At 39.2% G+C, this 19,479-nt stretch overlaps 4 protein-coding genes across 4 annotated transcripts; 2 read left to right on the forward strand and 2 right to left on the reverse strand.

Moving 5' to 3' along the window:
- Positions 1–1,203: 1,203 nt before the first annotated feature.
- On the reverse strand, positions 1,204–3,240 carry FOBCDRAFT_143361 (uncharacterized protein; the record flags this gene model as incomplete). The annotated part of the gene is made up of 1 exon (XM_054706702.2): positions 1,204–3,240. One exon carries the CDS (start codon positions 3,238–3,240, stop codon positions 1,204–1,206), a length of 2,037 nt encoding a protein of 678 aa, XP_054562677.2.
- Positions 3,241–8,840: 5,600 nt separating this feature from the next.
- Positions 8,841–10,053, reverse strand: FOBCDRAFT_188795 (uncharacterized protein; the record flags this gene model as incomplete). The annotated part of the gene is made up of 3 exons (XM_054706703.2): positions 8,841–9,304; positions 9,355–9,786; positions 9,845–10,053. 3 exons carry the CDS (start codon positions 10,051–10,053, stop codon positions 8,923–8,925), a joined length of 1,023 nt encoding a protein of 340 aa, XP_054562678.1. The 3' UTR covers positions 8,841–8,922.
- A 5,170-nt stretch (positions 10,054–15,223) lies between these two features.
- FOBCDRAFT_205857 (uncharacterized protein) lies at positions 15,224–16,607 on the forward strand (the record flags this gene model as incomplete). Its single annotated transcript, XM_031189317.2, has 5 exons — positions 15,224–15,394; positions 15,460–15,561; positions 15,628–15,849; positions 15,911–16,053; positions 16,106–16,607. The coding sequence occupies 5 exons, from the start codon at positions 15,224–15,226 to the stop codon at positions 16,605–16,607; spliced, it is 1,140 nt and encodes a 379-aa protein (XP_031033302.2).
- A 900-nt stretch (positions 16,608–17,507) lies between these two features.
- FOBCDRAFT_205858 (amino acid/polyamine transporter I) lies at positions 17,508–19,479 on the forward strand (the record flags this gene model as incomplete). The annotated part of the gene is made up of 5 exons (XM_031189318.2): positions 17,508–17,663; positions 17,761–18,406; positions 18,470–18,489; positions 18,565–18,894; positions 18,982–19,479. 5 exons carry the CDS (start codon positions 17,508–17,510, stop codon positions 19,477–19,479), a joined length of 1,650 nt encoding a protein of 549 aa, XP_031033303.2.

Below are 19,479 nucleotides of genomic sequence, written 5' to 3' on the forward strand. Positions count from 1 at the left end.
ATATAATAAGGTATATAATTAATTAACCTTATATATAAGAATAAATAAAGTAAAATTAGTAAAAAAGCAGTGGTTTAAACTAGGGTTACCTTAAGTATATTTATTAAAATTATTTTTATAATAATATTTATATTATATTTACTTTTATATATATCTTCCCTAGTTTAAATTACTACTTTCTTTTTTACTTTTACTTTATTTATTTTTATATATAAGGTTAATTAGTTATATACCTTATTATATATATATATATTTAATTAATAGAGGCTAATTATAACTTTAGGTTAATTTAACTTTTATTAACTAACTTATATAAAAGTTAACCTAATTCCTTTAATTCTAACTTTAATAGAATTTTTATAAAACCCTGCCTTTACCTTATATTTATTTAACTTTATATATAAACTCCTTTTACTAATTTAAAAGTAGCTCCCCCTTAATAGTAATAACCCTTTTAGATTTATTACGGAGCTACTTTTATATATAATGAAACCTATAAAGGCAGTAAGGAAGGCTACTTAGTTTAACTAAAGGTAATAACCTTCTTTTAGGCCTCTTTCTAGGTCCTTAAGACCTAATAGCTTAAGATTAACTTAATTTAACTTAATTTAAATTAATATAATATCTTTAATTTATATAATTAATTAATTAAATTAGATTATAATTAAAGATAGCTATCTTAATAAGGTTAGATTTATACCTTAATAAGAAGTTCTTCCTAATAGTAGTTATTATTATATAAATCTCTTTAAGCTTTTTTTTACTAATTATATCTAAGGCAGGCCTAATAGCTAAATTAAGGTTATAGCTAGTTATATAATAAGTATAATTATATAATTAGACAGATCGCATAATCCGCCTCTGCTTAAGAATCCCGCCTGACCAACATCCTGCTATTTGCACTGCCCTACTCAAGAATTATCATCAGAAACGCATTGTGTTTCCTTTTTGACCAATCATCATAGCATTTTCGCCCCATATTTGCCTCGATGGAAACGCACTACGTTTCTCGTACCGCAGTAACGAAATCAGAAAACCTAAAACATGAAATGCATCGCGTTTTCGTCGGCTAACCCTTGTTGAGTTCAATGCCTGGACTACTCCAGACCTCAACAACATTTATTACCATCATCAACTAAAGCTCACATGTCTTCCCATTCTACTATGCTTATAGCCCAATATCCTCCTCGTTAGTCTCTCCTCTCACGATGAACTCCCTGTCAGGTCCATTTCATCTGCACGCCTAGAGGAATGCTTCGGTTTATATCTCAACTGTGCGTCAGGAGCGTAGACGGCATGGTATCCTGTGCAAGTCTCGACTAATCCCACCCTATCCGCACAGCCCCTTCCAGTCGGCCATTCGTCCGTTGCATCGCCAGGCCAGAATAGACTCGGGTCTCCACGCTCGAGTGCTATTCGGTGCAAATGTGGTGCCGTGCGTAGTCTCCATCGAATCGTGAATACACACAGCCGCTTCCAAAAGAAATAACGCAACAATGGGCCTGTGAAGGACACAAGCAGGAGTATGCCGCCAATGAAAACAACAACGAAGATCACCCATGCGGATGTTGTAATCTTCCCCTGCTCTTCCATCAGCGTCAGCCGGCACATGGCTAACTGCTCCTCGCTCGCGTCCACAGTCCACATGGGGAGACCGGGTGAGACATACTTGCGCCAGCCAGATACAGCTCGGTTGGCGGCAGTGAGGAGCAGCATACGACTCATGAGGGCTAGACGGACAAGCTCAGCGTGTCCGCTTATCAGTTGTGGAACCAGCTGCGTCGATCCAAGTGATAGAGTGCGACTGGCATATACTGACTCGCTGCTGCCAGTGAGTGTATGAAACAATGGGATCCATGTATTAATCCACATCAGTTCGAGGAAGCCCAGACTTTCCCGGTTACTAGAATTCTCATGCTTGTAAACATATTCGCCGATCGCATCGTTGCCTCTCAGAGAAACGCAATCTCCGTCTTGGCCAGGGCAGTAGGCATAGCTTGTGTTGCATATAACTGGTATGATTCCGTGAGTGTAGATATACGTCTCGCTGCCATTAATAGGCGCGCTAGTGGTCCCAAAGATCGGATCATCGCTTGGACTTGGACTCAAAATACTGCCAATATGGTAAAATAGAATTGTTAGATCGCCGTCGTGGGCCAGTGTACTATTGGGTTCCCAGGCGGACTGTCGTGACTCCCTAGTCGTGTTAAAGTAGGTGAATAAGTTGTAGCCGTATCCAAACCTCTCCATAGGGGTAAACTCCTCAGTCACATACGGAGTTCCGCTAGTACCACTACTTGCTGTGCCATAGAGCAGTCCATATGTATCCGCGCCGTCTTCCCTTTTCTGAAGGAGTTTGCTGCGACCTTGCAACTTATAGCAGGTGTTCAACACTCCGAATTCGGCATTTTCGGATGCTGTTTTGCTGGCAATACCCAAATCGGATTGCTTTACCCAGAAGTTGATATTAACTTGCAATGAATTATTCGACTCGCAGGCGGGCGCCCACATTGGACAGCTCGAAGAGATCGCGACACGGTCTTTAGCATGGGGGAGACCGATAGACTTGGCATTCGTGGCGCTATAATTATAACCATACGCATCGACGGACCGCATCATGTCTAGAGAGAGTAGCTTGTCGTAATGGGCTGAAGCCATCCAAGTACTAGAATTGAGCATTGGACTACAGTACTTAGTTGAGCCTGGGACTCCCTGGACCACAGGAATTCCCCTGGCCAGAGCCAGAGGCAGAAGAAAGGGAAACACAGCCAATACTATAGCGCCGAGGAACCAAAGAAAAGCGATACTCCCAGCTTGGCGGTGCCTTTTGCGCCAACTGTTGAACAGGCTTCGTTGGGCCGGGGTATTGACTAGCGCGCCAAGGGGGTTCTTCGTGTTTGCCATGGCCACTCTGAACTGATCGACATCCCACTCTCGATGATCCTCAGAAAGCAGCGAGAAGAGGGTCATGGTATATGGCAAAAAGAGTCGCAGCGCAACTGCTTGGTACAAGAGGGCTATTAAAGCAACGGTAATTGCCCAGGTGTTGCTGCTGACGACGACCGGCCAGCCATACCGAGCTATGGTGTTCCATGGTCTCATTTGATCACTGGGGTAAATGCCGCTGACTGTGTTGTTCATGCTTGCTGGGGCAGGTCTTCGATGCTTGAGATTGTTGAATTTTGGATGGAAGTAGTCTGAGGGAAGATAAATTCTCAGGTGAAACTTCGGTAGATACATAGGTCCTCCGTTTCTATATTTTTATCCCATCCATGAGGTGCCATCCCTTCCTGTGGGGTCAGATATCATGTGTTGCCAAAATTCAGCTCCTTGACAAAACCTCCAGTTAGGTCCCCCGAAAGACCGTTGTGGCGGCTGCCTCCAGGCATCCTCCCTCACAATTAGCCAGTCATAATATTTGGGTGACAGCCCAGTGCAAGTTTGCTAGTAAATATTTCCTTATTTTTTCGGAAGTGTATTCACCATGCAAGGCGGTGCATAAACCTACACAGTCATGGTTTGAACCGTCGTCCCTATCCTATCCTATCCTACTGTATTAATTACCACTAGTAACAACATCCCTTACCAGTTTTTATAGCCCATATATTTCTCTTTCTATAGTTAAACTATAGATTAAAAGCCCACTGGTTATATTAGCAGATATAAACTATCTGTAATAACTATTTTTCCGACAAACCTTAACAGCAAGCCAGTAGTAAACCTATAAGCTAGCCAAGTTAGGCCTACGGTTATCAATATAAAACTATTAACATTCACTTCAATATTATTAAAGAAATTATTATTTATCAGATACATAAACTCGCAGTTCGCGCCTAATAAGATCCACGGCATTTAATATATCCCAAAGCCAAGTCGTATTCTAGCTTAATACCTTACCATTTAATACCACTGCATTTCCTTCTCCAGACTCCTGCAAACGCCATCTCAAGCGCCGACAATCATCTATGCAAAGCGAATTACATAAATAACAGCATCCAATTTCTCCTCCAAGATCAGGCATAAGATAATTATCTCCGTCGCCTAAGCCCGGCGACATATTCCCCTCAACACCGAATAAGCCTACTCAAGGATTCTAGTCAGGAACGGGGGGCCTGTTCCAGGTTTTAAACTAATCAGAACTCTAAAGATCCTACCCTCTCTCTCTGACTTAGAATAGGGCCTGTTCCCAGCGCGATAGTTTATACTATCCTAATAGAGCTTAATAGGCATTCGGAATTATAAGTTGCTAATAATATAATATCTTAAATAATATTTTATAATTATATCCTTATAAGCCTCTTAAGTCCCTTTAGTAACCTAAAGAATTACTATTAGGTAACCTTAAAGATTAAAAATAATAAGGTTATATTATAAAATTTCTTAATTAGCTATAATCTATATAAATTATAACTTTACTTTAAAGAATAATAATAATTATATTAAATATTATTTTAAAAAAAGATATAATATATTTAAGTTAAATTATTAAAATATTAATAAATTAATTTTATTTTTATAACTTATTAACCATAAGTATTATTTAATTATATTTATCCTTAACTTATATTTCTTCTATTATATTATCTTATAACCTAATTTAATTTATTATTAACCTATTAAGCTAGCCTTAATTTACTAATATTTATAGTTTTTCCTTAAATATTAAAACCTTTTTTTCTTAATTTGCCTTTTTCCCTCTTATTTCCCCTCCTTTACCTTATAATAGCCCTTAATTCTTATAATAAAATATTTATATTATTAATTTAACTAACTTAAGTATATATTTTAACTCTATAAACTATACCTAATATAAACTATTATTACTACCTAGTATAATACTATTAATAAAAGCCTATTACTACCTTAATATATTTTAATTTTATTCTAAGTAATTAACTAAGTCTTTTAATACTTTTATTTAGCTTATAATATATTTAATAATAAATATATTTTACATAATAATATAAAGCTATACTTAGTAATTAAAGATTATAAAATTAACTTATTATATTAATTATAATTTATTAATATATAATAGGTCTTTACGTATAATTTTATAATATTAGAAAAAAAGAATATAAATTTAAGATTTTTTAATATTCATATTATTAATTTATATTAAAGGGCTAATTATATAATAATTAATTATTATAATTAAATAATTATAATCTAATTAATTATTATTAATAATAATTATATAATAATATATCTTATAATAAAAGTAAAGATTCTTAGCTTATTTTAATATAGCCTTTTAGGGTTAAAGCCTTAGTAATAATTACCTTAAGAGGGTAATAATAAAGAGGGTATTTAGCTTATTAAAAATAAGGGAAATATTTTTTTATATTTATAAATTAAGGCTACTTATGTAGTTAGATTTTAAGGTTTAAGGTAGTAATTATATAATTTGCTAAGACTTAATATTAAGGTTATTATATTTTTTAATATAATATATAATAACTTATATTATATTATATTATAAGTAAATACCTTATTTTATTATCTTACTTTAATACCTTTGGCTTTACTTTATATATTACTTAATAGGTATTTAAACTTTTAAATAATAATTCTTTATATTTTATATATATTAAAAATATTCTTATATTATTCTTAATATTAAACTTTAATTTCTTATAATATAAGTTTATAATATTATTTATATAATAAGTATATATATTTAGGAGTATAAGCTTATTAATCTTATTATATTCTCTGGCTTCTTAAATATACTTATTTTTTAATAAGGTTTATATTTTATTATTTATTTTATTAAATAATTATTTATAAGATTATTATTACTTTTATTTTAGGTATTTATCTTATTTATAAAGGCATTATATAATTTCTTATATTATTTCTCCTTTATAGCTTATATAATAGGATTATTAAGAATAGTAAATATAAATCCTTACTTTTACTTTTAATTTCTTTTTAAAATAGCTATTTAATATCTTATAAGGTAACTTTAATAGGAATATTATCTACTTATTTAAATATTTTAAGTTACTTACCCTTATTAAAAGTAACTTTTCTTTCCCTTAGGTCTTTTAAATATTTTTTAATTTCTTATTTTAAGAGTCTTTATTTTCTTAATATACCTAATACTTTAATAAGTGCTTTTTTATTTTATTTTTCTTAGCTTCTTTTTTTCATATCTTATTAGTTTCTTATTATTTTTTATATTTCTTATCCTTATAGGCTAGGTCTTTTTATACTTTTCTATAATATATATTTAATTTTTCCTTATATAATATAAGAATTTATAAAGTATTTCCTACTTTTATATCTTCTTTTTTTAGAAAATATCTTATAAAAGACTAATTATACTATTAAGGTATAAGTATTATTTTACTTTAGGCCTAATATTTCCTTAAAGAGTAATACCTTATATTATATTATAAGTACTTTTTATTATTCCTAATATTTAAGTTTATATAACTATTTATAAGTTTTATTTATTAATTACCCCTAATATTTACTTACCTTAATTAAGGTCTATAAGTTTCTTAGGTTTTAAATATATATTAATAATATATTTAAACTTATTATAATTATAGTATTTAAACCTTAGATATAATATAAGGTTTTTTATTATAATTCTATTAAGTTATATTAAGTATTATAGGCCTTAGTTTAGTTTTATATTATATAGTAATATATCCCTTATATCCTTAATTAATATTTTATTATTTAGTATTTTACTAAGAGTTATATAACCCTTTATACTTTTTAACTTATTTTTCCTTATATTATTTATACTATTAGTTATTAACTCCTATAATACTATTTATAAGTTTATTTAGGTTCTTAGGTTTAAGTCTAATATTTATTATAATATTCTTAACTTTAGATTTAAGTCCTAGGTATATTTATATTATATAGGCTTTTTTTACCTTAGTTTAGCTTTATTACTTAATAATAATATTTAATAAGATAATTTATAATAAATTCTCTTTACTTAAGTTATTAACTCTTTAATTTTATTATTTACTTTTTATTTATAATTCTAAAAGTATTTCTAAGTTTAAACTTAAAGTATTTATATTTCTTATAAATATATTTAATTACTTATTATTACTTATTAGGTAGGTTATTAATATAATTATAAATAATAGGTTTTATTATTTATAATATCTTATCTTTAAGGAATCTTATTTTATATTAAATCCTTAACTCTTTAATAATAAATTAAATTAAGTAATATACTTAATAGCTTTAAAGGCTAATAAGAAATCCTTATAATTTATTAGTATTATTATTAAATAAATTAGGCTAATAAGATCTAAGGATTTCTTTAAGCTTTTTTCTAATAGTAATAAGAGCTTATATATATTTAATATATTTCTTATATAACTTCTAATTATTTTTAATTATTCTTTTAAGTAACTTTATAACTTTACTAAGATTAATTACCTTTTTTTTAAAGGTTTAATTATATTTTATATAATCTTAATATTATTTTTAATATTATTTAAGAGACTATTATATTATTCTCTTAGATTATAAAGTTTTTACTTAAATTTTTTAATTTTATCCTTATAAGAGTTAAAATAAATAAGAGGACTTTATATCTCTCCTTTCTTATTTATTTTTATTAAAATCTCTTATAATTCCTTTATAAGGGGTTAAGGTTTCTTAGGGGGGGTAATATATTAGGTATATCTTATAATTAAAAAATAGCTTAAAGTAATAGGTATTATTATATAGATATTACTTAATATTATATAATATAATTTAAATAAGAGTTATTAATATATAATAAATAAGTTTTTAAATAGGTTAATTAGTTTATATTAGGTTTATATTTATAGATAATATAAGATAAAATACTAAGTAATATAAAGTATTATATCTCTTAATAATTAAGTAAAATATATTAGGCTTATTAATATAAAGATATTTTATTAATAGTTAATAAGCTTAGTTCTAGAAAAGTACTAATAAATATATTTTATATATTAAAGTAATTATATAAGGAATAATAAGTTTTAGGGATAAATTATTCTTAGTATATAATATTCCTAGTATATAGTATTCTAATATCTATTATTTTAATATAATAATAGTATTAATTAGTTAATATAAGTTAAGTAGGTCTTTTATAGCTAATGCCTTATATAGAGTTTTTATAGGATATATATAATATAACCACTAGGGTTATAATACTAAGGCTATAAGAAAGTAGATATTTTATTATATTAGCCGCTAAGTTATATTCTAAGATTAGTATTATATCTTTATTACTATTAGTAAGAAATATACTTATAATAAAGGGGCTGCTTAGGCAGACTTTAAGGATAGCAGGAATAATAATAAATTAGAGTAGTATAAGGCACTTATTAACCTAGCTGCCTGTTATACCGGCCAGATAGCCGCCAACTACGGCGTTACAATTAATATACTAAAGCATTTAATAGCCGAGTTTCTAGACATATTTAGGCAGGTAAGTCATCGTTAGCATAAGTTCCTCGGCTATAACGCGCAGCATATGTCGGCCTCAGAGCCGCTGCTGCCCACCTCGGTCTCGAAGCATAAGGGTAGGGCCGAGTCCGGCGGAGAGACGTGCTAACCTCTTGGGAAGTAGAGGAAGAACTTTCTGTCTGATATTGTCTTGAGGATTATTAATTGTAAAGATCTCATCTCCTGTGCTTTTTAGACTAATCGCAAACATCTGCACATCGACCGGCATCTTCCACGTCTCAGAATCACTGCATCTATATAAAGATTTACAGACTTCTACATCAACCTCCAGTAACAGAGGACATTCGACCGATGATTGTTCTGCGACGCATCGCTCCGCCGAATTCTGCAAGATCGTTATAGACATTCCATGTTGTATTAAAGTCATATGTAACATTATTAGTCCTTCACTAGGTTGAAGAAGTTTTCTGTTATCCCATCATTAGTTACCCAGTTACTCTACATACCCTCCTTGGATGAGGTAGTATCACTCTCTCCATCACCCACCACGACTGTAGTCTCAACTGTCTTTGTGATTCCATGAGGCCCTGGATAAGTAGCTAGATGTACCTGAGACCCATTGTTGCCCTTATTAGTTTCTGGCTCCTTGCCCATCCTGCTCATGAGATTGTTAGCACTCCTGGTTGCAGCAGGGCCGCTGCTCACAACGACACGAGAGGTCAGACCATAAGCGGTTGGGTTAGACTTGTCTCTGCTACTAGAGTACCAGCCTTCGCTTCGACTGTGCGTGCCGCTCTTGACAACTTTAGAGATGAGGTTGGCCATCATAAGCTCAATATAGAGCTTGACCATGTATGCGAGAGGGGCGAACTGGACGTATCTTTACACATGTTAACCCATTTGTGATAAGCTCGCTTGGTGCTCACTTACAAGTAAGGATCCGGCAAGCTCAAGAAACCTAGCAGCAAGATATCCATGGATGTCGAGATAATGACCATGCCAGCGTTGAAATTAAATAGCCTCCAGTATTTGCCCAGTCCATCGGCAATTAAGCGGTAGCGGACCAGATATAGGAAGTACAGGTTAAGTGCCAAGTCGATGATAAGGAAGAAGGACTTTTCTGCCTTCTCAAACACCATATTGGTATATTTCTGGGAATCTGTGGCCGTGTCGAGATGCGCGACCGTCCAGATGTAGCAGACGGTGATGTTGACAACTCCAATACAGAGTACGAGGCCCCATTTCAAGTACTTCGCTCGGCGTCTGTTGGTCATAATCAAGGCGACTCGGTTGGCAATGATTTGGGGTAAGAGCTGTGTCTGAATGGACCAGAGAGCAACAGTGGCAAGGAGAAATCCAAGGCTTATGCCAGATGGTGAGCAAAGAACGCCGTTGATATGGCAAAGAAAGGGCTACCTACTTTCCGGGTATGATGCCATTGAGGTAAAGAAATGTAAGCAAGGCAAATACAAAATTGACCCATATCTCGATCCAGATCATATATACGTAGGCATTGCGAAGGCTGTGAGTGCGTTTCCAGATTGCTCTAGTTTGTGATATGGCCTTTGAGGAGGCAAAGACGAAGACACCTAGGAAGAGGCCATAGTAAATCGAAGCCAGATCAATCATATTGGACTATAGAACATGATTTATTGGAAAGATAAAGAGGGGCCGTACGAAAGAATCTAGAATGCGTGATACTCAGTACTATATACGTAGGTGGTCATTTGGACCCCGAGTCATAGAACACTCCACGTGTCAGCTAACCATTGACCGACCGGTATGTGGATTAATGTTGCGCATTACTCGGCAGTGTGAATCCGCCAAAGGTTTGATGTGGCAGATTTCTAGACCTTGTTTAGATGATGATATTCACCGCTAACAAAAAAACGTTTGGTAGGGCCAGGCGCTAGCAACGCTCAAACGATGGTGCAAAAATCTGCAAGGGGCTGTCCAATGCCGACCAAGATAGTAAAGACGCTACGTCCCAAGATGGCAAGCCTGACAGAGTAATGCTGGCGCTCAACATGGAGATCGCCAGTACAAATAACTTGGGTATGTCAGTAATCTCAACGAGTCAGCTAGCGCTTTCATAAACTTTATCTTGTTATCAAAGCCAATAGAGTCGACAAACATGCATTAAATGACAGGCCAACCTGGCGTATTATTGGCACGCACAGGCTTTTTCGAAAACGACAGCGATCTGTGTCAGGATCTGCAATTGTGTCTAGCTTGTATGGGCGACAGCTCTGTCACTAACATCTCCCATAAGGTCATGAGCAGATACAACATGACTTATAGGGCACCCATCTTGACGGTCATGTCAGCCTCTGGATGATTGAAATGCCAAGAGACAGTATTTTGGCCTCGAGGCAACGATTACAGACTCAAACTTTAATTTAGACATAACTTCCCACCAACACGGTAAAAGCTTGCCCTGTTTGATTAGGTCCCTTTTCCCTATTCGTTCAGAGTCTTGTCAGGGTATCTCAGCGATAAGGCTTATGGCTCACATGAACTTTTGGCAGTCGCTTTCCATCACCAGCTTTGCTTCAGGGCAAACTGCTACATATGGCTTAACCAATACCTGGGCCTATTAATAGCCTTTTTCTCCCTCGGTCTAGTCAAAAATGTTTGAAGCACAACCTTCAAGGTGCAAGTCCAAGTTGATGGGTCAGTAACAGCATACAGGCACGCTAACAGGGAGGACTAATCTACCGGATCAACCCCAAAGCTCCAATATTACATCAAATCCCCCACAATCATGGGACCATATAAACGTCGAGGGATCGACATCACAACGGCACCTTGCCCAAACAGATCTCAATTTCAAAGTTTCCGGGGTTTAATTGAACCAAGAAGGTCCCGTTTTTAAATGTCCTTTGCAGAGCGGCATATTCTGTGGCGTACTATACCGCCCTGTCTGAACGAGCTTGGCGTGTTAGCGCTTATACCTATTCTGTACAGGGATTTGTTGGTTCAAAGTTAAAGAGCTTAGCGGTTTGCTAAAGTATAAATTGCATAATCAGTGTTTGATGATGAGAAACCCAGCTATCAGGACAAATATAAGGATTAGTTCCGGTTGGAGTGCAAAGTTTTCAGGCAATTAACCGAGCCGTAAGTTGGGTCTTATAGCCCTTCTCGGGTCTTGGACCCTGGCACGCGGAATTGGCGCCAGGGCTTTCTAAGGCGATACAAAGCTACCCTTCATGCAGAAGAGCTGCCTAATATTATGATGCTAGGGCGATCTACCAGACGAAGATTTCATTGACTGGGCATGACAGCCTCCAACTGTCATTAAGTCCTTTCCTTATAATATTATGCGGGCTTTTACAGTTTTCTACGGTGAACTCGTTCAGCCTCAACCTTTACACTAGTGGTGGTCATGGCATTGACATCCGATTCAGAAGAGGCCGTGGCTTTTCACCTAGACGGGCATGTATATCTTGTCTGGAAATCCGGTACCCTGGAGGTGGAGGGGCCCCGACGTACCCTTTTGGTCGGTCGTGGCCTTGACTCTGATTACAAGACAGGGGTCAGTCCATTAAGATAACACATACCAACTCTAGATTATCACACTATAGCAGGGGCCAAGCCGCTAGAAGAGCGTTGCTTAACTATTGACTGTTTGTCAAACCTAGCTTTTGTGACCTTCCTTACACATGCCGTATCCTTGCGGTCTTATGCTGGTGGCCGTGGTAGTATTCATCGTAGTAGCCACGGGAAAAAGGTTCAATAGGTCGACGCCTCACAACAATAAGTTGAGCCAGTGTTGCAGAAATGAACTATAGGCCACGAATAAGCAATTAAATTGAAAATCAATCGCGTAGAAGCTACATAAGTTGTGAAGAAATACTTGGTAGAAGTCTTAAGTATCTCCTTATTTTGCAAATCTCTGCCTTCTCATAGCCGCAAAACTTCGGCACCAGTAACAGTCTCCAATCCTCAGGCTTCCATGCCAGATAAGCGAATCACTGAGCTCGACCTGTAACGGTTAGTAACGGCCAAGCCTTCGAAACAAGTTTGCGCGCTACTATTAAATACCAAGAATATGGCTTCGCTTTTCGGCCAAGCATCCGAGGCCCGGAGTACAGCACATCATGGCTGGATCTGCGTTGGTTTCCTTCACGCCAAGGCAAAATTCTTCTTTGATCCCCGTGCATTAATGCGATACCTTGAAGATGCCGTCCGCTCATTGGCTCTCTTCCCATTCAATATGCACGACAAAGCAACATGGGGCGGAGGCAGGTAGAAAATGGGCCAGCGCGGTAAGGATATTTTACTGCTGTAACCTGTTGGTTTGCCAGCTCCTCTAGACATGGACATCACCCCATAAGATCACCGCATTGTTAATAACCAGGGCGACCTTAAACCTATTGGCAAGAACTGGATTGAAGGTTTCTTATAACGAAATCCTTCTGTTAAGACGCTGAGAGGCAAGGCTGTTGATTTCAACCGTTTAGAGGAGGCAGCAACTGAGAAAGTGCAGGATTGCTTCTGGAGACTCCCCCTATCTGCGGTTAAAAGGATCCCTCCACAATACCGTTATGACATGGATGAGACCAGCATAATGGAAGGAAAAGGAAATAACGGGCTTGTCCTCGGTTCATCTGACAATGACTTCGCTCCTTTTAAAGTCCCTGGTGGCAGGTTATGGGCCTCTATTCTTGAAGTTATTAACGCCTTTGGTTTCTCGCTGCCTCCTCTTATTATTTTCCAAGGAATATAGATACAACACCAGTAGTTTCCTGATGATTTAGGGGGATTTGGAGACTGGTATTTTATAAAATCGCAGAGAGGCTGGACCTCTGATGAAATTGCTCTTGAGTGGTTGAAAAAGATATTCATTCCATTGACCAAGCCTGCAGAGGGGCAGCAACTACGACTCCTTGTCATTGACAGCCACGAAAGCCATGAAACAATCGATTTTATGTGGGAATGTTATCCCATTAGCATACATATTCTAAGTTGACCTTCGCATTGTTCACATCTTCTTCAAATGCTCGATTTGACGGTATTTTCAGTGCTTAAAGGGGGCGTACAGAAAGGAAATGCAGCTTATGGGTGGTGGTTGTAATACCATACCCCAGAGTCCAGATGCTGGGGAAAAAACGCCATGGTATTTTCCGTTGATAAAGTTGCTCCTGCTATGGATGAGACTGGGACGAGGTTATTGGGCGGGTAGTTTGAAGTGGACATACGTCACTGACTCAGCCACCGAATCGCGGCTTGCCCACCATGCTGAGATCAGCATACGCAGAGTGCTGTATGTAGTTGTCTAGATAGCTCTGGAGCTATGCCCAGTGCAGTCAAGCTTACGGTTGCGCCGGGGTTCCGGGTCTGCAGAACCAGGAGATCTACTCGATTACTTGGCGAGCCATGGCTGAATCTGTTCGAGATGGTTGGTGACAGTTTGGATAGACTTTGCCCTCGCACGGTTCGCGCCTCGAGCAATGACTCGATGCAACGTTGCCAAGAGTCATGCCCCATGTACAGGGCTGATAGAGCTAACGGTAGCGGGCTGAGTTATATGGAGACCCTGACTGATTCTTATGTGCCGCTGCAGGTCGAGAAATGATATGTCAAGAAGGTTCATGCATCGCCGCAAAACAACCCGACAGATGGGTTTCTGGTTCCTAGGGCGAATCAAAAGCGGAATAGAAGATCTTGGCTCCTGCAGAGCCCTTTAATAAACCGCACATTCGTGCTCAAATTTGGTTGCACGGGCAGTCATATGATTTCCAGTCCCCGACATCTAATTCTTATCGAGTTCAGTTATGAGTCTTGTGCCGGCGCCATTCTCGCTGGACAAAAGCGCCAAACTACTCCTGAGAATACGAGAATAGGTGTTCAATTTAGACGGAAGTTTCCGAGAGCTGATGGGAAAACAGAGATCAGTTGAGGCGTAACTAAGCACCACGCAACGACTCAGGCACCACAATCGACTGACTCCACGTCATACGTGCGGCATTTGGCGGTGACAGCGACAGGGGCCACATTGGTGTTAGTCGTGCATTTGATAGGCTCGAGGGACTGCTGTAACACGCTGGTGGCAAATTACATATCCTTAACTGCGGGGGAAGTGCGCCGCTGGTGTCTTATGGGAGTCTAGGAGATCTTCTCCGAGCGCTCTTCGGAGCGATTGACTTTTGGCAGGATGCTCCAAGCATAGACTAAGGCTACACTAAAATCAGGTCGCTGGGGTGGACGAACGGGCTTGGCATTGCCAATCCTGGGGTAAGAGCGGTTTCCGGCCAGCTGCATTACGCAACCTGGGATGTGAAGACGGATGCATAATCTATGGATAAGTGGCAGCATTGAGACGGACTACCGATACATCAGCCGCAAAAAGGTGAACCGCCTTTCGTGAAGGCTCCATTCTTGTCATCAACTGCCTACCAATAGAGAAGAAACCATAACCTAACTTCAGAATCTTTTTCCTTAGAACGCAAGAGAAGCCATATTACCTTACCTCAACAGTCTTTAGTAAACAAACATAATTCTGACTCGAGTACCACGGTCCAGCTACGTAGCGGTTTATCCTGGTGTAAAGCGCCCGCAGTTCCTAGACTAAGGGAGGGGGTGCATATACACCTGAAATACTGGTAACGATCTGCTGTAGTGCACGTCCTTCATCTTCTGCTCTCGTTGAATTGTTTGATATTTTGTGTGCGGGGGTTGATGTTTTCTGTCTTACGTCTAAATTCGTGCCTAGAATTCCTTCACTGACTTAAATTCTTTTACGCATATCGTTCTACCTTGTGAAAACTGCGTGAGAAGCATCTGAACCGCAAACAAGATGCTTACGCCTCGTGAGCATGCGACAGCCGTTAACAAGGCACCGATAGTTCGGGCCATGACGGCATTACTGATGGTTATTTCAATTCAGGCTGCTACCATACGAATAGTGACGAGGGTGACCACAGTGGGAAGTCTCAGTTTGGATGATGGACTTGTTGCTGCATCAACAGTACGAACACTTCTCCCCCGAAGAACACAACATAATGTCACACATTATTGACGTCGAGGAATTAGGTCTTGGCTGTTATCCAGTCAATTATCGTCATATTCGAGGGTTCAGCTGGTCTTGGCAAACGTGATGGTATTGATACTGACCAGATTTCTCTTATCCTCAAGGTATATGATATCCTTTATCGACAGATTCTAGATCGCTAGCCAGTTAACAAATCATGTTAAATACAGAGCCAGTACGCATCCAACATTCTGTTCATCACCGTTCTCTTCCTCGCCAAGATCTCGGCGACAAGAACGATTCGGAGCATGGCATCTCGAGAACGTCAACGGTTGGTCCTGATTACTGAAGGAGTCATCAGTCTCTGGGCTCTGGGTTCAGTCATAGCGTCTCTATTTGAGTGCAGTCTACCAAAGCCGTGGGACTATATTCACGGAAAATGCTTCAACCGTGTGAGTTGCACTACCCCTTCCTCAGCGCAGTAGCGGTGATCCTTATTTCTAATTGATATAGGCACTTTTTTGGACCGTGGTCGACATTGTCAACATTATGACTGACATTATCGTCACGGGGATCCTGATTGACATGTTCAAGAGTCTTCAGACCTCAAGGTCTAAGAAATTCCTAGTAATTGGAGTATTTGGATGTCGCATTCTGTGAGTTTATCAATTGACAACAAAACCGATAACAGCAGCTGACGGTATCCAGGATTACTCCAGCCATCATCTGCCACATCTACTACTTTCGCAAAGCTACAGACCTTAACAAACCCTTATTCGACATGTGGGCGCCAACTGTAATTGTACAGGTTATACAATGCATGAGCATTATGGTAACATGCGTTCCCTTCCTAAAGCCGTTCATGGATAGCCTTGAATCAGGACAAATGAATGCTGGTGATGGATTGCAAACACGAACCAGGGGCAGCGACTCTCGTAGCCGAACTGATGAGACAGCGCCACGGACTCTTAGAGGGATTACTACTCTAGCCTCAAACGCTTCATACCGGAGGCAAAATTACGAAATGGTCGATGCGGACAATTGGGGCGCAAAAAAGGATAAGGGGACAACAGCCTCAGCCACGGCAGTAACAACGGAGCAAAGTCGCCCTTGGGACGGGCAGAGTCATACGAGTCAGTCGGTACTTGTGCACCAGACGTGGCAGGTAGAGATTGAGAGGCAGAGCAGTACATCGGAGCTTACTGGGTAGCTTATCCTCCTATGCATATAAACGTATTTATATAACATCATTTCAAACAGCTATAATCACTGTGTTATAGTAACTGAAGCATCATGATCCACGCGACGTGTAGTCACTAATGACTAAATCAGGTATCCTTATTCCAATCTCTATATCGCTTAAATTGACTACTAATACAGCCCATATAAACATAAACGGAGGATTTGTACGGGAAGAAGCTTTTAAGTTATGGAAGCTTCTGTAAATCTCCTGACCTTACTGGTGTGGTATGCCCTCACGATGCCCCTGGTCCCGTCATCTAACCACCTCATCTCATCCCTATATCGTTAAACCGTGTGGCCGCGGCGGGCATAAACTCTGATACTTAACCCCCTACTAGGACCATTTCATGTGAGGGTCGGGTAGGCCGGGCCGTGAGATTAGTGTTGGACGAGTATTAGAGTTCATACCCACCGCCGCCACACGGCTTGACTACTGACTGATACTCTCTGCCGTGTCACACTGGGGGGAGGCCTAACGGGCGCAAATTACGCCTTTGAGTAAACCCCACCATGGCTGATTCATGCCAAAACGATGAGACAGCGCCATGCAAGAACTAAGTCGACACAGTAGTAGAGTTTATGTACGTATTTGCCATTTCGTACCTGGCTGTTCCGCAACAGAAGACTTGGTCCAATATATTATGCTCGATATCCAATAAAAACGAGCTTACTATGTTCCTTATATTCTTTTCCGCGTACATTTCAGTATCACCTCCAATGCCAACTACTGCGTGAACCACTCCCTAATTATTTCATACTCTTTCGTCGTAAGTTATTTCTTCGATTGGGCTCCGTTGGGTGGGTAGAAACTTATGACTCTAGCGCGTATTATTTTTCATTGATCTTTGTCTGCAGCATTTCATATAAGATGAGCGTCCGACACGAAAGCCACGAGCTCAATAACTTGAGCACGGCCAAAACCGTAGCACCCATGGTGTTCAGTAGTTCCAGGTCTACCGGCTTGGATCGCGACGACCTAGATCGCGAACAATTAGCAAGATTGGGAAAGAGATCGGTCCTCAAGGTAGATGCCCTAATACACTCCCTTCTGCTGCTTTATGTACACAGCGTATTATCTCACATTTTTCGACTGGACTTCGAACTAATAATGTCTTTACCAGCGAAACTTTAGTTATCTCTCAATCTTGGGATTTAGCTGTGCCGTCCTCGTGACTTGGGAAGGCATACTCATGAGCTTAGCGCCCGGTTTGGCAAACGGGGGCCCAGGTGGTCTTATCTACGGCTTTACTTTCGTTTGGATTGGTAATCTTAGCGTTTTCTCTACCCTCTGCGAGCTTGTTTCCATCGCTCCTACGTCTGGCGGCCAGTACCATTGGGTGGCAATGTTGGCTCCTCGGTCTTGCTCCAAGTTTCTGAGCTATATCACGGGATGGTTGACTCTGGCCGGATGGCAGGGCACGTGTGCTGCGTCTAGCTACCTCACTGGTACTATGTTACAGGGTATCATTGTGTTTATGGTACCTTCATATACCGCTCAAACATGGCAGGGGACATTGATAGCCTGGCTGCTCATCCTTATCGCTATCTTCGTCAACACCGTCGTCAGCTCTATGCTCCCTAAGCTAGAGGGCATGATCTTGATTCTGCATATTGTTGGCTTCTTTGCCGTTCTCATTTCACTGGTTACTTTTGGCGCTAACGGGGATGCCGAGCATATCTTCCTCGAATTTCGCAACACTGGTGGTTGGTCTACTCAAGGTTTATCTTGGTGTGTAGGGCTTCTGGGGAGCGTCTATTCTTTCGTTGGTAAGCGCTCGACCCCAGTTAATTTGTTCTTTATAGAGAATAGCGACTAAATCTGCTGCTTAGGTGTCGACTGCTCTTTCCACGTAAGGTCCACCCCATATTATGCTCAATTCCTCATCATCCCTTTTTACTCAGGGCACAGCTAATGTGGTGTGCAGATGTGTGAGGAAGTCAAGAACCCTTCTGTGGCTGTTCCCCGATCTATTATGACCAGCATCGTGATTAATGGTTCCATGGGCTTAGCCATAATTATCGCCATGCTGTACGGTGCAACCGATATCGACAAGGCCATCAGCTCTGCCACTGGATACCCTTCCATCGAGATCGTCTACCAAGCTACAGGATCTATGGGCGGAACTGCCGCCATCACCTCTTTTATTATCACCATGAGTGTCTCTTGCCTTATTGGCACTATTGCCGCCACTTCCCGTGTATTCTGGTCTTTCGCCCGAGACCACGGTCTGCCATTTTGGCCAACTTTATCCCAGGTAAGAACATCTATGAAATTTGCGGAGCGAGCGAAATATGTACTGTTGCATTATCCTTTGTATTCCCCAGCTGATATGGAAAATTAGGTCAATTCCTGGACTGGCGTCCCCGTCTGGGCGATTGGCATTACAAGTATCATCTCCTGCCTTCTTGCCCTCATAAATATTGGCTCTACAGCCGTCTACAACGCGATTATTTCAATTGCCGTGTCGAGTCTTTACTCTTCCTACCTTATGGCTGCCAGCCTTCTCCTTTATCGCCGTGTCGGGAAAGGATTCAAGCTTCCAGATCCCAGCGCTTTCCCCGCTCTTGCCGATACGGGCGCCGGTGAAGGCCAAACTTTGGCCTGGGGCCGATGGCATGTTCCTGGTGTTTTTGGGATCGTTAACAATACATATGCCTGTCTCTATCTGGCTCTTATCTGGTTCTTTAGCTTCTGGCCTCCTGCAGCAAACCCCAACGTAGCTAGCATGAACTTTGCTGTCCTAATAACCGGCTGTGTTTTCATCTTTAGTGTTATATACTACTTGACTTGGGCTAGGCGGGAGTACAAGGGGCCTGTTGTTGAGAACTTGAGTGAATAG

This window comes from Fusarium oxysporum, chromosome IX (assembly GCF_013085055.1).
Source record: "Fusarium oxysporum Fo47 chromosome IX, complete sequence".
In the NCBI taxonomy this organism is placed as follows: domain Eukaryota; kingdom Fungi; phylum Ascomycota; class Sordariomycetes; order Hypocreales; family Nectriaceae; genus Fusarium; species Fusarium oxysporum.